Raw genomic sequence first — 22,540 nt, 5'->3', positions numbered from 1 at the left:
GGGTTACTGAAATGAATGAGAACTCGATGGCAAGATTTTTCTTTAACTGATGTGACTGCACAGCAGGTCTTTAAAGAACATAAAACACCATGAAATCTAATAGTGAACTAAGTGGCAAATAAGAGGACAGAATTACGGTCATCAAAACCTCCCCGTTGCTCCCAAGCAAACTTCTTGGTGCTATGCGGAGGGCCAAATTTATCACTGGTTTAAGTCAATAATGTTATAGAGGAAAATTAATTATTTCATAATTAATAAATTAATTCATTAATTATAAATTATTTATTTAATAAATAAAAACAAAACCAATATTTTTATTATAATGTTTATTAATAAATATTTTATTAATTTTAATAAATTTAAATTTATTAATATTTATAATATCACTAAATATAAATTAAATTTATTTATTTATAAATTAATTATAAAATAATTAATTTAGCCTAATATAGTGTGGGAAGGAAAAGGAAATAGTATAATGGAGGGACTGGTGTTTTCACATAATAAAGAACTTGCAGAAAATATTTTTTAGATGTTCCCCTAAGAGTTCCAGTAATTCTTCCCTTATACCAACAATGTCTGCATGTTATCATTCTCTAAGAGAATACTGAAGTTCATAAAATGGATGTACTATTATAATTATTTTTTATAGGGCTCATCTTTTTCCTTCAGTCTTTGTTCCCTCTAATACAATTCTGACTCACTGGACTATTTCCTTTGTCAAAACTGCTTAGTATTTCTCTGGCACATCATTTCAATCAAAGAAAGCAGAGACCAAGAACTAGAATGCACAAAATCATCCTGAAATAAATAACTATAGGACTGACCCTGTAAGTGAAATATGTCAGCAGCTCCACAATAGCTCCTAGCAAGCAAAGGGACAAGATTTCAAAGGCAGAAGGTACATAGGATAAATTTTTTTGTGTCTGTTCTGTACAGGCAGATAGACAATGGCAGAACTGGGATTGAATTTGGAATATTGATACACAGCTATACATTTATTTGAGAGATGTCATCCCCTGGAAGACAGTCAGAATATATATCTGCTGCCTCTCTCTGTTCATTTCCACACTAGAATTTTTATGGGTTAGCATTTTTTGGTCTACAAAGACTCCAACTGCAAATCTAAAATAACAACTTATATAGACACTGTATAACAACCTTCGCTTAAAAGCATCCTTATCTTCTCTGCTAAGCATTTGGCTCTTAAACATCAAACATTCCCCAGAGAACAGCAAAAGCAGTGTAAAAAACAATTGGGTTCTATTTGCACTGTTTTGACAACAAACAAAGCTAAGAGAGAACAGCAGCTATTATCAGACATCTGTTCTAAGGAATAAATGATATTTATGGCCTCAGGAGTATGTACTGCTCAAATTACATCAGAGAAAAGGTCAGCCTGCTCTAGGTGTACAGTTTTAATTCAGTTTGAGAAATCAACGCTGCTGCCCAGGAGTGGAGTTCTTGAAGCACAATTATACAGATGCTAAGGCTGAGATAAGACCAGATCTTCCTTGCACGCACTGCAAGAAGGAAGGGTACTGGAGAACTGCCCTTAGCTTACCTTAGAACGACAAAGTCTCGGACGGGATGAGGAGCCATGCTGTTCAAAACATACTGATAAACTTCTGTCTGCTTGTCCAGGCTCTCCACCACCTTCCACTGCAAGAAGTCCTCGTCCCAGAGGTGACGTTCTCTCAGCACTCGGTTCAGGACAACTGATGGGGGGGCTTCAACTTCCACCGAGGCTTTCCAAAGCCGTAGGGGGTTCCCATCCCCAACCTGGAGTAAAGCAATAAAGAATGTAAACCCCCATGATTTATATGCCTATGTTCAGCAGAGGATAACTGAGGACAAAATCTTGATATGGGTATCTGACTAGCTTAAGAATGTGCATATTTCCCTGCTAATCATTACTATTATTGCTGTTGCTGCTGCACTACTGTATGTGAAAACACATGTGTACTAGTCCTGGATGGAAGACTGAAGTGATACATTACATCTGCTCTCACATCAGTGTATATCTGGACCATTTCCCATAGTGCCAGTGGAGCTGCTGTATTATTTCTGGTGTGACACAGACTGTTTCAACTCCAGGCATCCTAAGTGTAATGAAGAATATGTGTGTATAGAAGTAAAAACTGATGAAAGGAGAGACCGAAACTCGGCTGAAAAAAAGCTACCACCTTGGGTAATCTGATGCACTAGCTGGGACTGAGCATCAACTAACTCTCCCGGTTAATTGGTGGAAGAGCAGAACACATGTTGATTCACTTATGTCTCAGACACACAGATGCTTGCTCCTCAAAATAGCCACAGGGGAAGTATTGAGAAAATGCCTTTCAAAGAAGGAACACACAAACTGCTTGCTAACTCTTCCTAGTTCATGGCACCTGGTACTTGTTACACCTCCACAGCATGGAATAAGGGCAGTGAAAACTGCTGGGCTACGCACAAGATGAATATCCTAAATTCCACATGTACAGCTTTTCTGCATGGTTTTAGGGCTGTCATGTTTCAAGCATCAAACAAGTGAACTCTAAGTACTGTATCTTGCAAGCCCTGCTTTTCTAACCCTTCCCTACCCTGGCATCCTCACATACCAATGCTAGTGCTCCAGAAACCTCCAGCACCTCCCACAGACCTAGGACTGTGTCCCCAGAAACCCAACTCCCACCTTAAATTATTTTATGTTGTTATAATTCCTTCTCCCCAAAGCTTTCAGTTCCCCAGCCCTCCTATTGTAGAGCCTCAGGGGATCCCAATCTCGTCCGCAGTCTCACAGACCCTTGACCCCAGACCTGCGCATGCCCTTCTTCACTCCCTCCCCTCTCCCGCCTGAGCCCTGTTACACCCTCCCCAACCTCTTGCAGTCCCTCCCTGGAGAGGACACTCACAGAAGCTGCCTGCAAATGAGTAACTGTGATTTCTTTGCCCTAATGGAGGGGTTGCAACTGCGCCAAGAGGGGTAATGCTGCTTCTGGCCGCTAAGCCACCCTGCCCCCTTGCTGTCCAGATCCCATACTTCTCCCAGTGCTCTTCCCCTACCTAACTAGTGTCACCCACCCCTAATCCATCCCCTCCTCTCGCTAACTGCTGCTGATCTGCAGACCTCTGTTTTGCCATTGCACTTCCAGCAGCCCTGAACTCCGCTGTCTGCAGGGGCCCTGCAGCCCCCTCCTCCTGGCTGCAGCAGGCTGGCTTTCCCTGCAGAAGTGACGGAGCCTGGAACAACTTTGGAAATTTTGATAAAGGTTGCAGATATCAAAACTCCAATGGAAACAAGGACAAGAGGATCAGGGATAAAACTGGCTATATGGCTGGCCTGGCTAAGTAAAGCAGCAAGTAGCCTGAAGATGGTTTTTAATACCTATGTTCTGTCTGTGTTCTCCACTCTGCTGGCAAACAACAGGATATGGTCAGAAAGTTTGCCTGTCTCCCAGCCAAAGAGCTTACCCAGGTAATGTTATATGTTGTTTAAAGTCTCAGCTCGCTTTCTGGTTGTGGTGTTTACTGTATCACTTAGGTTATCCATTTTGGAGATCTTAGCTTGCTTTGTGTGCTTTTCCCCTGGAATCTTGTACTTGTATCACTATTATATTATATTTTAGCTGCTTTTAGTCGTTTTTTTAAAAAAATCATGTGCCTCACCAGACAGAAGGGTATGTATTTAGCCACGCAACAAGTCAGGGTGTCTCATAGCTAGGCTGTATTTTGCTTTGGTTTCTTTACTGCTTCTTCTGTGTCCCCCCAAATTACCTTTTTGTAGGCGAGTTCTGCGTTCTCTATACTGGAACACGTGACCCATCCTTTGAATTTCTCTTTTGCTTCTTTCTGGAGATTCTGCATGAGACTTTCAAGGTACATCTGATAGTTCCCTCCTTCCTCATCCACTTGTTTCCCAAGCTCCTCCAGGGTGGGAGAATGCACCTCTGCATCAACATAGGAGTTTCGGGACTGGGTGACCATCTCGTGCGGGACCTGTGCCACAGAAGGGGCAGAAAAAACACAGGGAAAACCTCCTGCTGAGAACTTTTCCTTAAGGCAGCATGTTTCTAGGCTGATGGACCATTCAGCATCCAATTGGAATGAGCCTATGATCTATAAAATGGATATCTAGTTCTGTCTTTGCTTATTACGCAAGATGAAAAATCAAAGTAGTATAATGAACCAGTCCATGGCTGAGAATAGCACTACTCATGCAGAACCACATTAGCCTGATCAACTGTATGTCAATACACCTGTGTTGCTCCTGTAGCACACCACCCAACCCCCCCCCCCCCCCCCCCCCCCCCCCCCCCCCCCCCCCCCCCGAAATGTTGCCTTGTGCTTCTGGGGAAGGGAGATACGAGCATTATCATCTTCCACCTGCAGTGAAAGATGCGTGGAGACTGCATCTCCCTATGTAATTTTAAACTTTATTGCATGACACACAGAAATAAAGTATATCGGTTTTCCTTTTTGAGATGGATAAGTTTTAATTGAGGTGGTAAAAGCATTATAATAAAAAGAAATGTTAAACCAGCAGATTTTGATTTTAATTAAACTAAAATTTCCTAATCCAGTAGTTTGGCTTGAAAACTGTTACGGAATAATTACCCTGCATTTTTAATAGTTGTGTCTTTGGCTGCTAGAAGGGAACAGTCATAAAGAAATGAGATAAATAAACTTTAGATGGAGCAAGTTTACAAATAAGTGAGGTACCATCAATCTCTGAGCTAATACAAGACAGAAAATGTAAGCATAAACATAAATACTTCAAAGGATGCTGCATTATGTGGCCATGAATAATGCCGTTTGAGTCTCTCGCTCACCTCAAAAAGTTTGTTGCATTCCATTATCATGTGAGCAAGTCCCTGAGTAGCTGCCAGGTTTTCACTGAGGTCCTTCTGATCTGGCTTCCCCGTTGCATATTTTTTCTGTATTACTCTGTAAGTGAATTCAGTGTCTCAGGTAAAAAGAGCTGAATCTTTTTACTATGAAAGCAAACAGCAGCAGGATGTTCAGAACACCAGAGAGAAAAGCCTATCTTCAGTTTTTATTTATCACAAAGACTGCTCAGGCTGTTGGGCCTTTTCTAAAGGAAAAATATTTACCTAAAATACTGTTGAGCCAAAGGTAAAAGCAGGAAAGTTTATGCGTGTCCTGCATTAGGTGTTCTACATTTTGGAATGGACTTCTAACAGACCTGATGTACAGTGTTTTATGTCATTACTGCTTAAAGCGCTTGCTCAGATGCTGGTTATACACATACACAATCATGAATCTCAGTGTATTCTGAATCGGATGGGGGGAAAAAAAAGTCGGAAGTGACATCAAGTTGGGATCGCTAATGTTTAGCAGGGTCTATGCCCTGTTTAGTCTATGTTAACTCACCATGTTACACACCATCTTAATGTGGCCTGAAATAAACTCAGTTTCCCAAGTGGCAGAACGTAGCCAGAAAATACAGAGTGAAAAACCACTCACTGAAATTCTACGTACTAAAATCCTTTAAAACATGGTCAATCTTTGACTTCAACCAGAGCAAAATCAGGCCCTTTCCCTTCGCAGAAGCCAACATTACTTGTGCAAAACTCACTAGTGCCCCATTGAAATGTCGCATGGAAAGCGGGTGCTGCATATTCACAGCAGAGAGCCAGAAATGCCCGCTGAGCTTGTGGAAACGCCTTCTGCGCATGTGCAAGCGTGCTTCTGGCTCTGCAGCATGGGCTTTCCCCTCTCACTGAAGCCATGCCCTAGGTAATGTGTGCTGGAAAGCAGATGCTTTGGAAGACTGTACCCTGTATGCCTTTGGAAACACTGAAAACATCATTTTAGGATATGGCTATTTGTAGTGTTGAGAAGAAAATTACCTTGGTGAGCTCTCTTTCTTCACTATATTGAGATGGAAGAGGGAAGGGGCCAGACAAACAGCTATGTTCATAGGAGTCATCTGATTCTCCTCCACAGAGGTGACGTCGCTCAGGAAGCACAGCAGAGTCTGCAAAACCTCCCGGTTCTCATCGGACATCAGCATGATGGCTGCCTGCACCGCCTGCAGCCGCTGCTCCTTGGGGACGTCTGGGGAAAAGCAAGTGACCGTTCGGGGGGTCAGTTGTGAGATCAGATAAGGAGCCAGGAACAAGATAGAGTTAGCACAAGCATTCACACTCTGGGAATGGCTTTCTGAAGAGGTGGATGACGGGATGAAGGGGCAAAGACCAGCTGGTTGTTGGAAGGATGTGCTATTTGCTCCTCCATCAAGCACAGCTTGCCTCGCTATGGCATTTTTCTGCTCATTTGAAAGGCTCTTCCCCAAGAGAGAGACTGAACTTCATTTAAAGTTTATGCAAGGAGAGTAGTACTTGGTACTTGTACCTTTAAATGGTATTTTTCAGGTTTCTTTTGTCCCTGGGAAGACAGTTCCAAAGTCTTAGGGAAGCTTTGGGAAATTACACTTGTGTCCTAAACCATAAAAAGAGTTTAATGAAAGCGGTAATGGACACGCTTAAATAGCATCTCAGACAGATTCATTTCTGAAACTACCATAAGTTTTCTCAGTTTGGACTCCTCTGGGTATTACGTACGCTCTGTATAATCGAACTGAAGAAGAACAAAAGTAGATTTACACTACAGGCAACTGCCAGCTTTTAAGCTCTGCCTGCTAGCCTTGTACAAGCACCTTACTTTAAAAGCTTTCAGACATGAATGACAAACTGAATGCAGCCCAATGCTTCCAGTTTTCTAGAAGCGGCAAGGCCAGGTCTTTCTGAGAAGTCAGAGGAGCCGTTGCTAAATCCATACAACATGTCTTTTCTTCTCACATAGCCTCCTGGTACTCCCTGTACTGTTACACTGGTGGGTCTAATGTATAGAGAAGATGACTGGCCAGCCCTTCAAGTCATAGGTAACCATTAGGCAACTGAGAGTTTTAGGGAAATGGAGAAAGTTTAACCAATGCTATGCTGTATAGACCACTACACTAATCATCTCATCCCCAATCCTGTGCGTTACAGCAAACCAAGCCAATTTGGGTATATGAAAAAGGTCCTGGATATATGAAAAAGATCTTCAGTGAGTCCCAGAAAATCAGAAATCCCTTGCCAATACACTAACAGAGGAAAAATCCTTCCTAACTTCACATTAGTAATTTGTTAAACAGGATGAAGGGGAAGAAAAACTCCCTGCTACAGATTTATTTAATTGCAGACATTATGAAATACAATTGGTATCCCAGCAATTTGCAACATTTTTCTTTCTGTGAAAGGAGTTTTGTCAGTACCCTCTAAAACAGAAAAATAGATGTGGTGTTGGTTATATGGAAAAAACCCCCACTGCTACTCATTCTTAATCCAAATATTGGTCTCCAGCGTCTACAGAGCCCATCTTTTCTTGTTCCCACCTTGATTTAAACAGACCCATCCTCAGGTCTTTCTGAAATCTTTTAAAGTATTGGTGTACTTCAAGAAAATCTCTCCTAGTGCTTTTTTCCCCCCTCCGATCAGTGTAAAGAAGAGCTCGTCAGACTTTCCACTGTGGTTCCATGTAGGGTTACAGAGTCAGCCCGTGTCCCTTGCCACAGTGTTTCTTTGTTGGCTGGTAGCAATGTTTCACCATGCAGCATTGTGGCTGTTGTGAATCCTAACACCAGGCTCCCGACTCGGAGATGGGGATCCATTCTGGCTACAGGCCTAATAATGCCAATGACATTGAGATCTGTCGTATCTCTATTCCTTTGACAAGGGGGTAGTTTACTTGCAGTCTCTCCTGTGCCAAGATAGGACATTCCCAATTTTCATCAAGCGATAGTTTAAAGGTGGTTTCCAAGGATGTGTAGAAGATGTCCTTCTACTGGATAATCTTCTCCTTGGCCACTTCACTATGGAAGCAATTGTGACTGCCATTTTATTAGCACCACAAATTCCTGTTCCTTTTCTGAACAAGCTCATCGATGTGTGCATAGGCAGACAAGACCTGCAACTTGTAAGCAAGAAAGAAGAGGGGGAAATGATGGTCCGGGGCTAGGCACCGTTTCAGTTCCTTTGAGTCCCAAGACATCGTGTATGACCAAATCCGCTACATTTGTTTGTGATGCTGTCTCTCACATGCAGGATCACAGCATTTCTCTATATCTGCTACAGACACTGTGATGTTAAATACATTAGTGACTACATGCCACAGGCAGATTTTTACAGTAAGGGGAGGCACGGAAGTAACTTAGATTCTTTAGCACTGGGATTATACAGTGTTTAAAAATGGCTTTCTATTGTTTTGGCAGCTGAAACGTCTGCAAGTGAAAAGACTAGACGCACTTCTCTTTAGTGCTTCCAATTATTTGGCTTAGGCTGGCTGGGTGTGCTTTTCTGTATCTGCCAGAGCACCGGCTGACTGGCCTTCAAAACGGACATTGTCAGGAAAAAATTCGAATTCCTCTGGCTTTTCAGTGTTTTCCTCATTGTTTGTTTCTCCTTATTTCAGTCTAGAGAAGAGATACACACTCGTTTCCTGATTTACAGGGATTTTCATCATTCTGATGCATTTCAATCTCAGATTTTGCTGAAGACTGCTTAGGATGAAATGAAAAGAAGAAATCTGCTGTTTTTTTCTTTCTCTGTGGGATCTTCACATAGCAGCTGAGGATGTATATGAAAGCACCTTGTTGCTTGCACATATATTTTATTGATTATAATGAAAAGGCAAATAATCAGAAGTCACAGCAAGGAAGGAGACCGCACAGACTCATGTTCTCATGGTCAAGTACCACTTCTCCATGCCCAGAAGACTCACTGGTATTGAGATGACTGCATGAAATGGGCCCACAGTTTAAAGAAATTTGACACTTTTTATGTCCATGACAGGCTTCTTTCTGATGGTAAGGCTGATCTTTTCAAAGCTTCTCAAGATTTGAACGATGTCTTTCTATTAAAATTGCTAATATTTTGACAGGGACACCTTTAGGCAGTTCTAAATATCTCTCATTGAAAGATTTTGAAAGCAGAGGGGTTCTTTTATACATCTTGGAGGTGAGCAGAAAGAACCCTACCCGGTATTAACATAGAAAATTTATTTACAATATATTATCATACAATATATAATATTGTAAAATTGTTTAAAATAATAAAAATATTGGAACTTACATTGGTAGATGTGTAGAAAAGTCTCTCCTAGCTTACTTGTGAGGAGAGGTTCTGGCAAGTCCCTGAAAAATTGCTTTACCATGTCTGCCACATCATATGCCGACTGGTCTTCATAGCTGACATTTTCTGGGGAGCTCTCATTCATCTGCCGTAGGGCCTGGATCCGGGATTTCACTCCAGATTTTCGAAACAGACCCACCTTAAAAGGCACCATGTGGAATTGAGTTTAACAAAAAAAAGTTACTTAAAGAATAGATATATATAAAATCTGTTACAGGGGACTTTGATCATAACCAAAGCTTGGATTGCTTATTTTACTCTAGGCAAGAACAAGATAAACATGTGCAAATCATAGAATGGTTTGGGTTGGAAGGGACCTTAAAGATCATCTAGTTCCAACCCCCCTGCCATGGGCAGGGACATCCTCCACTAGACCAGGTTGCTTAAGGCCCCATCCAAATGTGATGGTCATGACTTGCCCACAGTCTCGCCGGGAAGTGCACGCTCTCACGATGGCACTGAAAGAGTTAATAAGGCTGCTGCTCTGCATCCCATTCTAGAGGGGTAGTTCAGAGTGCATGTGGTTTCCCTGCTGCCTGAAGAGTTTAAGCAAGACAGTCAGCTGATATAAATCAGCGTGGCTTGCTTGGCTTGGGTGACTGTCTGTTGATTTACTCCAGCTGAGAATCTGGTTCCTCATGTTTATTTGGGTATATATTTTGAAGACTAACAAGAAAATATTATGCTCAGCTAAGTAATAAATGTTGTGGCAAAAGATTAGTACATCCTGGTAGAGTTTTAAAAATCAAGACCAAATCTAATTTTTCCCCTTCCTGCTCTCTGCTTCCAACAGTTCCCCCAGATCCCACTGTAAACCCCAGTTTGAAAGCGGGGGCCACGGAGGGAGATTACTTGTGCAGTGTCATTTTTTTATCCTGTTTGCTTTCTGTTCTAAAGGAAGCAGTAACTCTTCAAATGATGCCTTCACGGCAGTGCTGCCCTTTTACATCCTTCGTGCCAGTGGAATTCCCCTGGGGCGAATTCCTGAACCTCAACCACATTATTTATTCCCAAGTGAGTTTACAGTGTTTCATTTGGGAAGTGTTAGCACTGTTTTCCTTCAGTTTTGTAGGGGAAAAGGTGAAATATTGAGAAAGACCTACGAAAAAGGCACATTTCAGGTTTGGAATTACAGATTTCTGTTCCTCCATGCCTGCTGTCTTGCTGGTGGTCAGTTCAGCTTTCTGCGTGGTGTAGTCCACCAACAAAAATGTGTAAAGGCAAGGAAAAAATGAATTTTGGCCTTCTTCCCCTTACTTCTGCCAGCACAGAGTTCACGTAGGTCCCTCTTCTCCCTCAAACACCTCCCATGCTCAACTGTACGGTATTTAGGACTTTGTTAACTCACACATGGATGACACTAATTACATAAATCACACACTCCACAGCTCTGTGAGGGGATGTATTTATTTATATGGAGATGAACTGCTACTCCAGAGTGGCTGTGAGCGGCTCTTCTGCTATGTCTTCTTATTGAAGAATTTAGCCTTGTTCTTGAGCTAAATTTATGTGTAGGAAGTAGAGAACTGGAGTGTGCCCTGTGTACATCCTGGTGCACTGAATTGCTGTTCACAGGTGAAGCTCTGCTCTTCGTTCTGACAAGAGAATACAAGAAAGAGCATCTTGCTCTTCTCGTTTGGTTTTCCCTTTCTCTTCTTTTTAAATCCCTTTTCCTCTTAGAGAGGAAATTCTATCCAAAAATTACTATTTTGGCATGTGGTAAATAAATGTGAGAGCAGAGGCTCAGTTCTCTGCTGCTGATGGAAAGTGTCCTTGCTGGTATAAAGAACATTTAAAAACTTCCAGCTAAGTCTGACTGGAGAGGTCAGACATCAAATCTTACCTGTGCAGGCTCCTGCTGCAAGTCATTCTGCTACTCTCAATCTCTGGTTTTGTTTAATGATATTTATCCAAACTCCTATTTCCCTTTTTCTTGGAAAATTCATAATTAATTGAAAGAGGACAGTTCTTCACTTGACAGAAAAAGATGTTTTAGGCTCTGTTCTGCAATATTACTGATGTATTCTGTAAATAAAATGGGACTATAAATCTAGTGATTTATCAGAGGTTAGTCTGGCCCAATCTCTTTATTATCCTTGTGCTGCAGGTCATCTGCCCTGCAAGTAGCCATATGATGCATGACAGAAATAAAGATGCAGTTGACAAAGGCAAAGCAGTTTCTATTTTACAAGTTGAAACTGAATAATATATCCAACAAATAATGGTGAGGCTCCTCCTACCATCTGAGACATTTCAGTGCCAGACCTTACAATGATTTAGAGCAACCTCAACTTTACCAAGCACATGCAGGTAGAAGCTCTGATGCCTGTTCAGGACTCTAGACTGCCTTCTGCAGTGCATGGAAGAGATACATAAGCAAGAGGCTGGGGGAGACTGGAAGCTGCTCAGACCTCTGGCCAGGCATTAAGAGACTTTGAATTAAATGGGAACAAAATGGGAGTGACTGTAACGCAGAGGAGCTGAATTGCTTGGAGAGTTTTGGCCTAGAAAGGTTTTTGGTGGAAAGATACTTTAAATGGTCATGAGCTGTACTTCTCCTCCTTCATTTTCTATTCAGTATTTTCCCAATTCCACTCTGAGTGGAAACTCAAGCTGAGTTGAAATGGCCCTTCATGTGGCTCTGATTCTTACCAGCAAGTAAACCCTCTGTCTCGGAGCAGATGTTTGTCTGAGACTGCCCATGGACTCTCCTTTTGACCTCCTCAAATCTCTCAAGAGCTTTTTCTTTCTCTTTGGTTTTACCCTCTCTTTTACTTTCTCCCCCATTTATCCCTTCTCTCTTTTCTCTTTCTTCCTATTGCCCTGCTTCTTAGTTGACAAGCCCATCTCTATCCCCACATCTCCTGTTCTTCATACTTGGGCAAGTGTCTACTCCTCCAGTCCTGTCACTGATTCCAGGCTTGCTGCATCACTTTTCTTCCTATACTTGGTTTCCCTGCTCAGATTACCACAGCGATAACCAGGCATGTTAGTTACTGAATATATTGCTTCTAGTTGTCTCTATGCTTCTTCTATTAATACATTTCCAACAGGCTATTCCTTCCATCCCTCAACTCCTGTGCTACATATGGTAGGCAGAACTCATCTCACCTCTCTTTTGACACCCAAGAGTTAGATGTCAAGGTTTGACCACTACAGAATCTCTTTACAGTCAACAGAGAAAAAGGATAGGAAGGACCTGTGTATCCCCACTGTGTTCCCCCAAAGGGAAACAGCTGAGAGTCACAGCTCGGCATTTAATTTTCAGACTTCCATTATGGGGAAGACGACTGTCACCCAACAAAACAACCTGAACAGCAACCAGAATGGTGATCAGAAAATGGAAAGATTCAGAACTGACCACTTCCACCCTTTTCATGAGCTCAGAGCTAGGAAAGCGGCAAAGTCTGTGGAGTAAAATGCTGGTTGCTCCTTTTGAACTTACAACTGCCTAAAAGCAGTTATGGAAGAGGTCATACGACATGAAGTCAATAATAGTAGAGAGCTGAACTCAGTCAGCCAGGGGGTTTCTCTCAGTCCTATGTTCATATCCTCATCCTTAGGGGAAGAACAGTAAAAACATGATTGGTATGTCCCTGCTTTGTAGCTAAAGGCAATAAAAAAATCTGAAATACTTTGAGCATGAGGGTCTCCCAGCTGGCTTGTTGCAGCTAAGAACACTATAAAAGGAAATGTACCATAATGGCTTTGGCATTGAACCCCTGCTGACCTAACTCTATCTGGGTATATCTGACTTTGTCAACAGAATACTTGGAATATTTTGCTGAGTTTGCTCTCTATTCTTGCACTTTTCTTTCTTTGCTAAGTAAATAAAACCTTTGGTACCATATCTTGTGAAATGGTGAATGCAGTTAACCCTCACTGGCAACAGTCAAACATAAGTAGGGCAGATACAGGTAGAAGCTGGGAATCCTGAGCTTAGTTTTAATAGACATGAAGATCTCATGTCATTCTTTGAGGTAGGATATTGTATGCAAATCAGCGGGACTGTTATAGCTACAAGAATTCAACAGAGTAGCTGGATACAACACTGAAAATGGCAAACCATTAGTATTGGCACCAAGTCTCATATCACCAAAGGAGATCTGGGCCCAACATGAGATATAACAATGTTCAAATAATTCTGGTACTAAGTACAAAAAGCTTCACCATTGCTTGCTTAGGGTGACTTTTCAGAAAAAATCTACTGAGTCTCTGAGTATAGTTTATACCTGATCTAGACAGTTGCTCCGTAAGTACCGTAGCGCTTGCTGTATGCTCTGGGGAAGAGGCTGTCCTGTTCTCTGGACGTGAACTATCAGAGGCACACCAAAGACGTTCTTGTCCTTGTAGTCAGGGACTTTCATCCTCTTCATGAACTTTGGCACAGACCTGAAAATGAACATGAACAGGCTGCATGAAAATATCAGAGTGTTTACACAGTCTCTCTGAGTAACACTGCTGTCAGAAATTGGTAACTGGGGATACCTCCTTTTCTATAAAGATGGTGAAATAATGTTTAATGCACAATACATGGACACTTTACAATATGTATAATTGATGGATTTCTTGACAACTTTTATAAGTAGATGGCCTCTGGCTCTAAGATATAGCATAACAATCTGTTCTACCAAAAACCTTTTACTACACAGTTGTCATCCAGCTGAAGCCAACATGGTTTAAAGCATCTGTTAGGGACTCAAAGGAATGGCACAGCAAAGCATAGTGGAGAGGGTATCTGAGAGAAAAAGAGGTTCAGTTCTCTAACATGCTGAATGATTTTTATAGAACCAGTTACATGATTTAGTATTTCTATTGACTAAAAATTTACAGTAATAATGATGGTGGGAAATCCCTATGTGCCAGATTCATCCCTGGTGTTATATGATTTATTCCAGTTGAGTAACTTAAGTAAAGCTGGTGAGCTTGCTTTCTTCCAAAAATGATGGTGAAAACGAGAACAAACTGGATTCCCTTTGTGGGATTCATGACTGCAGTGGAATTAAAAAAGAAAAAAAAAAAGGATGAATATGACATGAATGTGACAAAGATTTTTCTCATCTGTGTGGGAAGGAAATAAAATTTGGATTAAATGACCTACTGAAGGAGTACAGCATATAACTTTACAGCTATTTAGAGTCCCACTCTTATAGAAACATAGAATCATAGAATGGTTTGGGTTGGAAGGGACCTTAAAGATCATCTAGTTCCAACCCCCTGCCATGGGCAGGGACACCCTCCACTAGACCAGGTTGTCCAAAGCCCCATCCAACCTGGCCTTGAACACTTCCAGGGAGGGGGCATCCACAACTTCTCTGGGGAATCTCTTCCAGTGCCTCTCTGCCCTCACAGTGAAGAACAGCAGGATCTAGAACGCGCTGTATTCTAGTCTGTTTATTTGGAGTTAGTTAATGTGAGATACCTTTCAGTACAGATGTTGTCAGCTAGCTGCAGGGAGCTGCACCAAAGAAGAATAGCTATCTAGGGGTTATTCTTACTGAATTTTACCTCTCTAATGGACATTTAGAAAGAGTTAGCAGTCCAGACTTCCTCTATACCCACTGTGGAGTGAGGTACTTCTGGAGGGTGACCCAAACCCTCAGCCTTGGATAGAATGAGTTGCCTTTGAAGTTTCCTGTCTTTTTCCACTGACCACAGACAGCCAACCCAACTTTCTCAGATTAGACTTACAACTATTCAGACAGTGAGGTAGATCTTACATGTAGTCCCTTGTATCAGTTTTTCCATTTCAAAGGCAGATTTATCTAGCTCACAGCTGAATTTAGTGGGATTTTGGTGAAGCACTTTGAACGTGGAAATCACAATGTAAATGTCATGTAATTTTTCTTTTGACTCAGTGTCTCTGTGTATTAGGGAAAATTTCTGTTATCCTTTTGATTATTTCTCAGATACTTATAATCTTTTATCTATGCCCATTTCCATTCCAATATACCTCAGTCTGCGTGGCCCATTTGGGTTCATACACTATTAAACAGGCAGATTTCTGTAGCCAGTTGCTACAGAAGGAGCCACACTGCCAGCGTTCATGTCCATCTGCCCTTCACTCCACACTCTGAGTGGCCAGGTAGCTGTTACAGCTGCTACAGCTGCAAGCTCCCTCTAACTGGGCTGAAGCTTGCATCTTTTGATCTGCAGAGAAAAGTCCCGTAACTGTTCTAATCTTCTTTTAAAGCACAAACAAACCAATACCTAATACATGAAGTATCATCAGCAGCTGTTTCGTTTCGAATCACAAAACGAATTCTGGGGAAGACTTACTGTAAACATTTCCTACTTTTAATCACTCTCTCCTACTCCTGTTTATTTTTCTCGAACTGGAGTGTTGTTGAGAGATGCCGGGGTTTTCTCTCTGTTAGAGAACAGGAATGAAGTCAGATCTCCAGGATCTATTTCTGACTTTGCCACTGAGTCACTAGGCAGCAGTGGATTAAAGGGGACAGTTTCAAATTCTACAGTTGAAGTAAATTGCTGCTTCTAATTGCATTTCCTAAATTTACTACCAGAATAACAGAATTAGGAGAAACTATTTTTTTCTAAAAATATCTCTTTTCCAGTTATCAGTGGTACTCACCAGGTCCAGCCATGTTTGTTTGACATGGAGTACTTTTCCATGATGGCAGTAAGACGAAGCAGCGAGAATTTTTGCAGTAAATTCAGCTGGGCTGCTGACTGATTGCTGATGTGAAGTGATGCAATGGAGTGGCTCAGGCGATAAGAGATTTGGAAACTATGCCACCGCAATCGCCTTTAGCAAAAGAAACAATAGAAAAATCAGACAACTGTTTTAACTGGGCAGAAGATGGTATGCTGTGAGATAGGGCTGGGCAATATACAAAACATACATAAAACATACACACATTATGGCTCACGGTGTGTCAACTGAAAGAAAATGTAGTTTCAAGGCAAATGAAACAATTTCATTGGAATCTAATTTTGGAAATGCCCAAGCTTTGGTTTTTTAATATTAAATTCACAAGCGGGTGTGGGTCCTGTCCACATACTCAGGGAAGCAGTGCTGCCCGCTGTGCCCTTTAGCCCACATATTTCCAACAGGATGTGGGAGATCCAGATTCAAATGTTCTCTCCCTGACTCAGAACCCAGATTTGATGCCTGGTCCCTCACCTCCCAGGGGACTGGCCTGACCACCAAGGTATTTGGGGATGAGGCTCTCCACATATGTCTATTATTAAATACTGAAGTATTTTTTGGAGAAGGGATTGAACCCTGTGCCTCCTTGGCAAGAGCTGTAACCACCAAGCTATTGAGCCACTCACATCTTCTCTTTACTCCAATGCACTTTCTCTATATATTGGATACATCAGAAAAAAACCCCTCATTTCAGTTTCTTGTTTTGCTAAACATGAGTTCTGGCTCAGCTCCTAAAAACTTGCGCAATGCTCATTTACTCAGTAGTTTCCTCGAGTTCACTTGCTTGTGATGGTGGTGAGCAAGCATGGGCAGTAGTAAACCACGGCATGGCAGAATCCTCTGTGAGGACTTGACAAGACTGACGGCAGATCAGAAAATACCAGGTATTTTCTCACTGCTTTTGCACATACAAAGCCACCCTACACACAGCAGTATGGATCCACAAAAGCCTTTACCCAGGACCACGCTCCTTTGGCTCAGCAGGAACTCATTGCTCTGACTTAAAACAAGTCTGCAAACTATTAACAAAATCCCGCTTTTCACTTTTCATAAGAAGTGAATTGCATACCATCACTTCATCCCGTCATGCAAGAGACGGAGGCAGGGTAGGGAAAATCTCTTTGAGTGCAAATGGACAAATTTTTAAACCAGACCAATGCATGAAAAAAGTGCACAACACTACTGACGCATAAATCCCGAGATGCATAACTTAGAAGACAAATTGAAAATACCTCCCACACCATATACAGGATCCTACTATGTACAGGGTCCTACTATGTAAATGGCTCACGAGAGAAAAAGCTGCCTTAGTTTGCTCTGTTAAACCAATTCTCCATTGATCCCACATAAGAATTTCCATAGCAGGATGTCCCTTCTCCCAGAGTCCCACCCTTCCCTGGGAAGTTGCCATTCCCATACAGGATGAGTACAACTGTAATGGTACCCTGCACCTTCTGACTCCCAGGCTGAGCGACTCTGCTTCATTATGTCGTATTTCACAGCCTATGGATTTGTGTACAAAATTTTGCTGCCTACCTGCTTGGCCTTGTGAGTGATGCTCCCACCCCAGAGTCTCTCCTGTCCCTAACACCAGTGGCTTCGGATTCATTCAGGGATGTTCCATCTCTGTCCATGTCACTTGGCGTGGTCCGGCCATCAGAAACAGAATTTCCTTCAAAATCAAGAGTGATCTGGGTGGATGACTGGAAAGGCAATGCCGGAGATTCCCTGACTGACACATCATCAACTGGCAGACCTGGCAACACATTCTTTGACCATCCATCTACCACCTCCTGGAGTCCATTGACATGATGCAAAATGTCATCTAAATGAGGAAAAAGGACATCTTTCTCTAAGTCCAGGAGGTCCCCAGTACTAGCATACAAGTGGGAACCTGGCACATTGTCATAAATACTAATTCTGCTCTCTTTAGGACAGCAAGCCATCAATCCGGACTCTTTTGGAGTAGAGCAGTTCTGCTTTCCCAAAGAGATGCTGCCTGTCCTCCAGTTTACACTGTTACTGTTGTCCGTAGGTGAGAGGCTTTCAATAGAAAGTGCCTTTGGGAAGGTCCCTGGTTTGTGATCCTTGGGAATATGCACAACCAAGTTCTCTTGGGAATGAAATTCATTTTTGCGGTTTTGGTCCACCATTTGCCGTAAGGCTGTTCCTGCCAGAACATCTAAGTCCTCCAGGTACATCCCGCCTCTCTTGTTTGCTTCGTGACATTTGCGTTCCTTCAGACACGGTGTGCTCACCCCACTGCTGCTGTTTTCGGACTGACTGCTGTCACTGCTGGATTTGGCAGAAAAGGAAAGTCCTCTTTTGACTGAATCTTGTCCTAAGTTTTGGAGATCGCCATTGACTATCTGTACACAGTGCATGTCTTTCAAGGATTTGGGCTCATACTGGAGAACAGGTCCACTTATCTCTAAAGGACCTGTTCTTCCTGAGCCTTTTAGTTTTCCATGCACACCTTTTGCTTTTAGTGTCTCCATGCGTTTTAGAAAGGTTTTTGCTTTGGTTCGTGTTGGTTTCTCATTCTTCAGGTTGTCCTTGGGGGACAGGGCGGTGTTTATCGCAGTGGAGTCTTGCAACAGTGTGCTTTCTACATCATGCTGGCCGGAGCAGTCAAAGGTCTCCCTGGCAGCGTTGCTGGTGCCGGATTGACTCCTGTTGTCACTGCCTCCACTGCTCTCGCTGTGAATAGATGAGACCTCAGGTTCACTCAGATCTGTAAGGACGCTCTCGCTGCTTGTTGTATTTTTCATTTTAATGTCCCCAGAAGATCCATGTCTGTCTGATCGGTGAAACAAAGCATCAATGTCGTCCACCCGAGACCATCGTCTGCTGGTTCTTTGGAAAGTCCATTTATTACTGATAGCACAGAGGTCTTCTTCATCTGAATCTTCACTCTGGAAAACAGCAAGTGGCACATGTTAAAAGCAGGTGCTTTTATTCATTATTTGAATTAGTGTGTGCTGCTCCATGTGAGCAACAGGTAGGTCTTCGTGAACCTGTTTTATGAAAGATTGGTCATCAGTCCTTTCATAACAGCCTCTTTCATTTAATTGTAAAGACTGAAGTGAGCAACTTAACAAGTAAGGAATAAAAGCCTGCTCTGTGTTAGGGAGCTGATGAGTCCCATCAATGCCTCTTGGCTTCTGTGGGGCGGATTGCCTGTGCAATGAACTGTGTAGGGTTGATGCCCATAGTGACTTTAGAAAAGAAAAGGATTTTGAAAGGTCCAAGTAGAGGGATCCTGACTTGCAAGGATGGTGTTAAGATACACATGGTAAAGACTGGGAAGTCACTAGGTAGTACAGCAATGTGAGCCATTTAAGAAGCCAGAACAGCAAATACTCGATGCCACACTTAGTTTTGCAGTGAGAACTAAGTAAACATCTATAAACTTCACAGGCCAGGTGCATCTAACAAGATTTATGTTTCAGGAACATAACTACAGATAAATAGCCACGATGCTTAAAATAACAATAAAAAAAATAAATATGTGGAGGTATTGCTTAGGGTGAGCCTGAACACAGGCAAAGGAAGGCAGCCAAGGCAGCCGTGGAGGTGTGGGGAGGAGGAGCAGCCAGGCTCAGTCCTGGATGGGGCAGCACCTACAGCTGAGGTGAGCTTTCCTACAGTGGCACCCACTATATTCATTGCTTTTGCCATCAGAGGCACCCCAAACTTGAGGACCTCCAGCCTGCCCCGCTGTCTCTGGCTCCCCCCGACCCCTTCTGAGGCAGCAGCAGCCCCACAGCCCTTCCTGGCCTCCTCCCTCAGCCTGGGGCAGGCGGAGTTGTGCTTATGTTTAGGCAGCTCCAGGAGCTACTCTGCAATGCAGACAACATACGCCTTGAAAAAAAATTTGGATGAAAAAGCTCTCCCTGTGACATTTTTCTCATCTGTTTGCTCAAACAAAAAAGATAGATCTTCAGCATGAAGCACGCAGTATCGAACTCACTGTTCTCTAAGGATGCGAAGCCCACAGTTGCTAATGAGTATCCTTCCCCTGACTTTGAACCGGGCTTATATCGCGTTATTCTTGTACATTTGTTTTAAAGCAGAACAAACTAACTTCACCTACATGACATCCAAACAGCTCTTCACATTCTTGGAAGCAGTATGAAGGCAGTAAAATATGACAGGCTGTCAGACTAAAATGAGGTGCTAAACCAGAAAGGCTATTTTGGGACTGGAAAAATTCTCATTTTAAAAGTCTATCATTAGAAGTATTTTTCTACGAAGTTTTGATGGCAAAGTTATCTCCCATCTCTGACTAGATGTCTGCTGGCTGTCTAATTGAAAAATGTAAACCAAATTTTACAAGAACGTCCAAAACCTTAAATAATGCGAAATCTCAAAAGACGGAGATTGGGATCAGTAGCACGCCAGGTCTCTCTAATACCATAAGCTTTTGCCAGTTTATCACTTCAAGTTGGCCAGATGTTTTAGATCATATCCAAACCATAAAGTAAAATATAACTATGAAATTTTGGGTTTAGTCATTCCTCTGTTATCTGTTAACACGGAGGTGTGCAGTGCCCCTGCAGCTGATGTTAGTTCACAGGAATGAATGGAGATCTTAGTTCTGCAGCTAGCTAGAGAGAAAAATTAAGCAGCTAGTGAAGCGTCAGGAAAGGGCTAGAAAAGGCTAATTCTGTTTTGGCCATTTTGTCTGCAGGAAAGAAATGGTGTATCAGACAACTCTACTTTCCTTTTAGCTCCACAGTTTGCTGTATGCATATATGGAGTGAAGGACTGCACAGACTCAGGCACTTAAAAATCCATCTATTGTGGTCTTAGCAGTGCCACAAAGTGGATATTTTAAAAACCGCAAGGGTATGTACTTTTAAATATTTAGTAGAGATAATTATATCTACAAAGCATACCACTGCTGAAGCGTTGATGGCACTAGCCAATAGGATAAAAAATTTTTTTTTTTTTCATTTGTTGTACATCCCAAAATGCCAAAGGGACCTTAAAGAAGATTCTTGGCTGACACAAATCCCTGTAGCTGCACTGACATTACTATATGAACTGACAGGATTTAGCCTGTATTTTCTACAAGCTGGAATCGATTAAACTAACCAAAGTGGTAGGGACATTGTGACAAACACCAAGAGGCGAGCAGAGAGTAGGAGACAGAAATAAACATAAATTCAGTGGTGAATATACTTTAAATAATTTTCAGAGGAAAATAAGTTTTGAGATTTTTTTGGGGGAAAGTAGAGATGAGCAGAAATGGATATTGGTAGTAAACAAGTTTTGCCTCTAACCACAACAAAGATAGGATTACATTCTGCACAAGAACCACTCAGAAAATACAAAGGAGTTTCGGTGTCAAAATTTGCAGCTCAATAAAAAAAAAGGTTTAGATTTTTTTTTTCTTATTTTAATTGGTATTGAAACATGCTTGTGTTTCATCAGAAGCAGAATCAGACAAATGAAGTATCTGGATACTGAAATGCTGCCATGGTGACCTACTCCAAATTCGGCTGCACTGAGTCCTGTGACATAATGTGCTTTTCTTTTCATGGAATCAGTAGAAATTCTGGAAGCCACGAACACCCTGAATGACCCACTGTTCTTAGATATCAGAGTGCTCTGACAAACGAGACTGTCGTAAAAAAATGCAGAGAGCACTTTGCCAACCGACATGTCACCAGCTATGGGGACAGTGGATCAAGAGTAGGTCTGAAAGCAACGATTTATCTTACACAGGCGGAGCAGACATCTTGGAGCAGTGACTGTACACTTCTACTGACCTAGGGTGAAATCAAGTGCACGGCTTTGGACTATATTCAAAAGTCCATTTAATACTGTTATGTTTGGGAAGATGAGAAGGGGCAAGTTTCTTGAGGAGTGACTGATAACATTTGCCAGAGAGAAAGAGGTTTTGATTCACAGATTTGTCACAGTTGATTTAAAATAGTACAGCTTTTTGATGGAGGGTATACTTGCCTGAGATACAGAAGGATGCTAACAAAAGGCAAAAAGTGGGTTTATTTGCAGTGGAATTCTGCCACATTTTTCCAGCTGGGGGCAGGAATTCTCATAAATCGACAGCTGCAGAAGGCAGTTAATCCAAAGGCTAATCTCTGTCTGTCCAAATTGCTTACGGACATATTTGCAACACATACACGAGGATTTCTGCATGCATCTCGATGAAGCCAAGGGGAAGAGAGCAGCCCACAGCTTGAATGGTTCGGGTGGGAGAGCAGGCGGTGGGGAACGCTCACACCGTGCTGACTTTCACAGTAACCTTGCCTGGCAGCTCGCTTGGCCGTATTCTGATGAATCACTCAAGCAGCTGCACTAGTCCTGTGCAAACCTGTTATGCTGAATCTCCAAAGCAAGCTGATTTTGCATTTCATTGTTCAGATCACCATAGAGACTATTGGGAAAGGCAGTATCTACAGCAAAAAAGTTGACTTTTCAGTGTTCAATTCCAGACCCAATTTCCAGCTTTCACATTAGCATTTACATTTCCTCCTGTCATCAGTCTCTCCTCTCACTTCTCTCCCCCACATTTTCTTCTACTTTCACTTGCTTTCTATCTGTCATCCCAAATCTGCTTTATCTCCCCTTTCTCTACATTTTTCTGTGCTCTGCTTCTCCCTGGCCTCGTGCAGGTATGGACCCAACTAGCTTCTAGCCCCCTGAAAGAGTACCAAGTCAG

The 22,540-nt window shown here is 42.2% G+C and overlaps 1 protein-coding gene across 6 annotated transcripts in view; it reads right to left on the bottom strand.

The window, feature by feature from the left end:
• STARD13 (StAR related lipid transfer domain containing 13) overlaps window positions 1–22,540 on the bottom strand; it is a 305,468-nt gene that overhangs the window by 6,319 nt on the left and 276,609 nt on the right. For all 6 annotated transcript variants that reach the window (XM_075742017.1, XM_075742018.1, XM_075742021.1 and 3 more), the window contains 8 exons: window positions 17,386–18,764; window positions 15,772–15,945; window positions 13,412–13,571; window positions 9,120–9,318; window positions 5,856–6,063; window positions 4,815–4,929; window positions 3,760–3,981; window positions 1,565–1,782 (listed from right to left, as the gene is read on the bottom strand). In XM_075742017.1, the coding sequence (XP_075598132.1) occupies window positions 1,565–1,782; window positions 3,760–3,981; window positions 4,815–4,929; window positions 5,856–6,063; window positions 9,120–9,318; window positions 13,412–13,571; window positions 15,772–15,945; window positions 17,386–18,764 (2,675 nt within the window). The remainder of the gene's footprint in view (window positions 1–1,564; window positions 1,783–3,759; window positions 3,982–4,814; window positions 4,930–5,855; window positions 6,064–9,119; window positions 9,319–13,411; window positions 13,572–15,771; window positions 15,946–17,385; window positions 18,765–22,540) is intronic.

The sequence above is a fragment of the Balearica regulorum genome, chromosome 1, assembly GCF_011004875.1.
Source record: "Balearica regulorum gibbericeps isolate bBalReg1 chromosome 1, bBalReg1.pri, whole genome shotgun sequence".
In the NCBI taxonomy this organism is placed as follows: Eukaryota; Metazoa; Chordata; class Aves; order Gruiformes; family Gruidae; genus Balearica; species Balearica regulorum.
The sequence above is the reverse complement of the archived record's forward strand: the minus strand, read 5'-3'. Positions and strand labels throughout refer to the sequence as shown.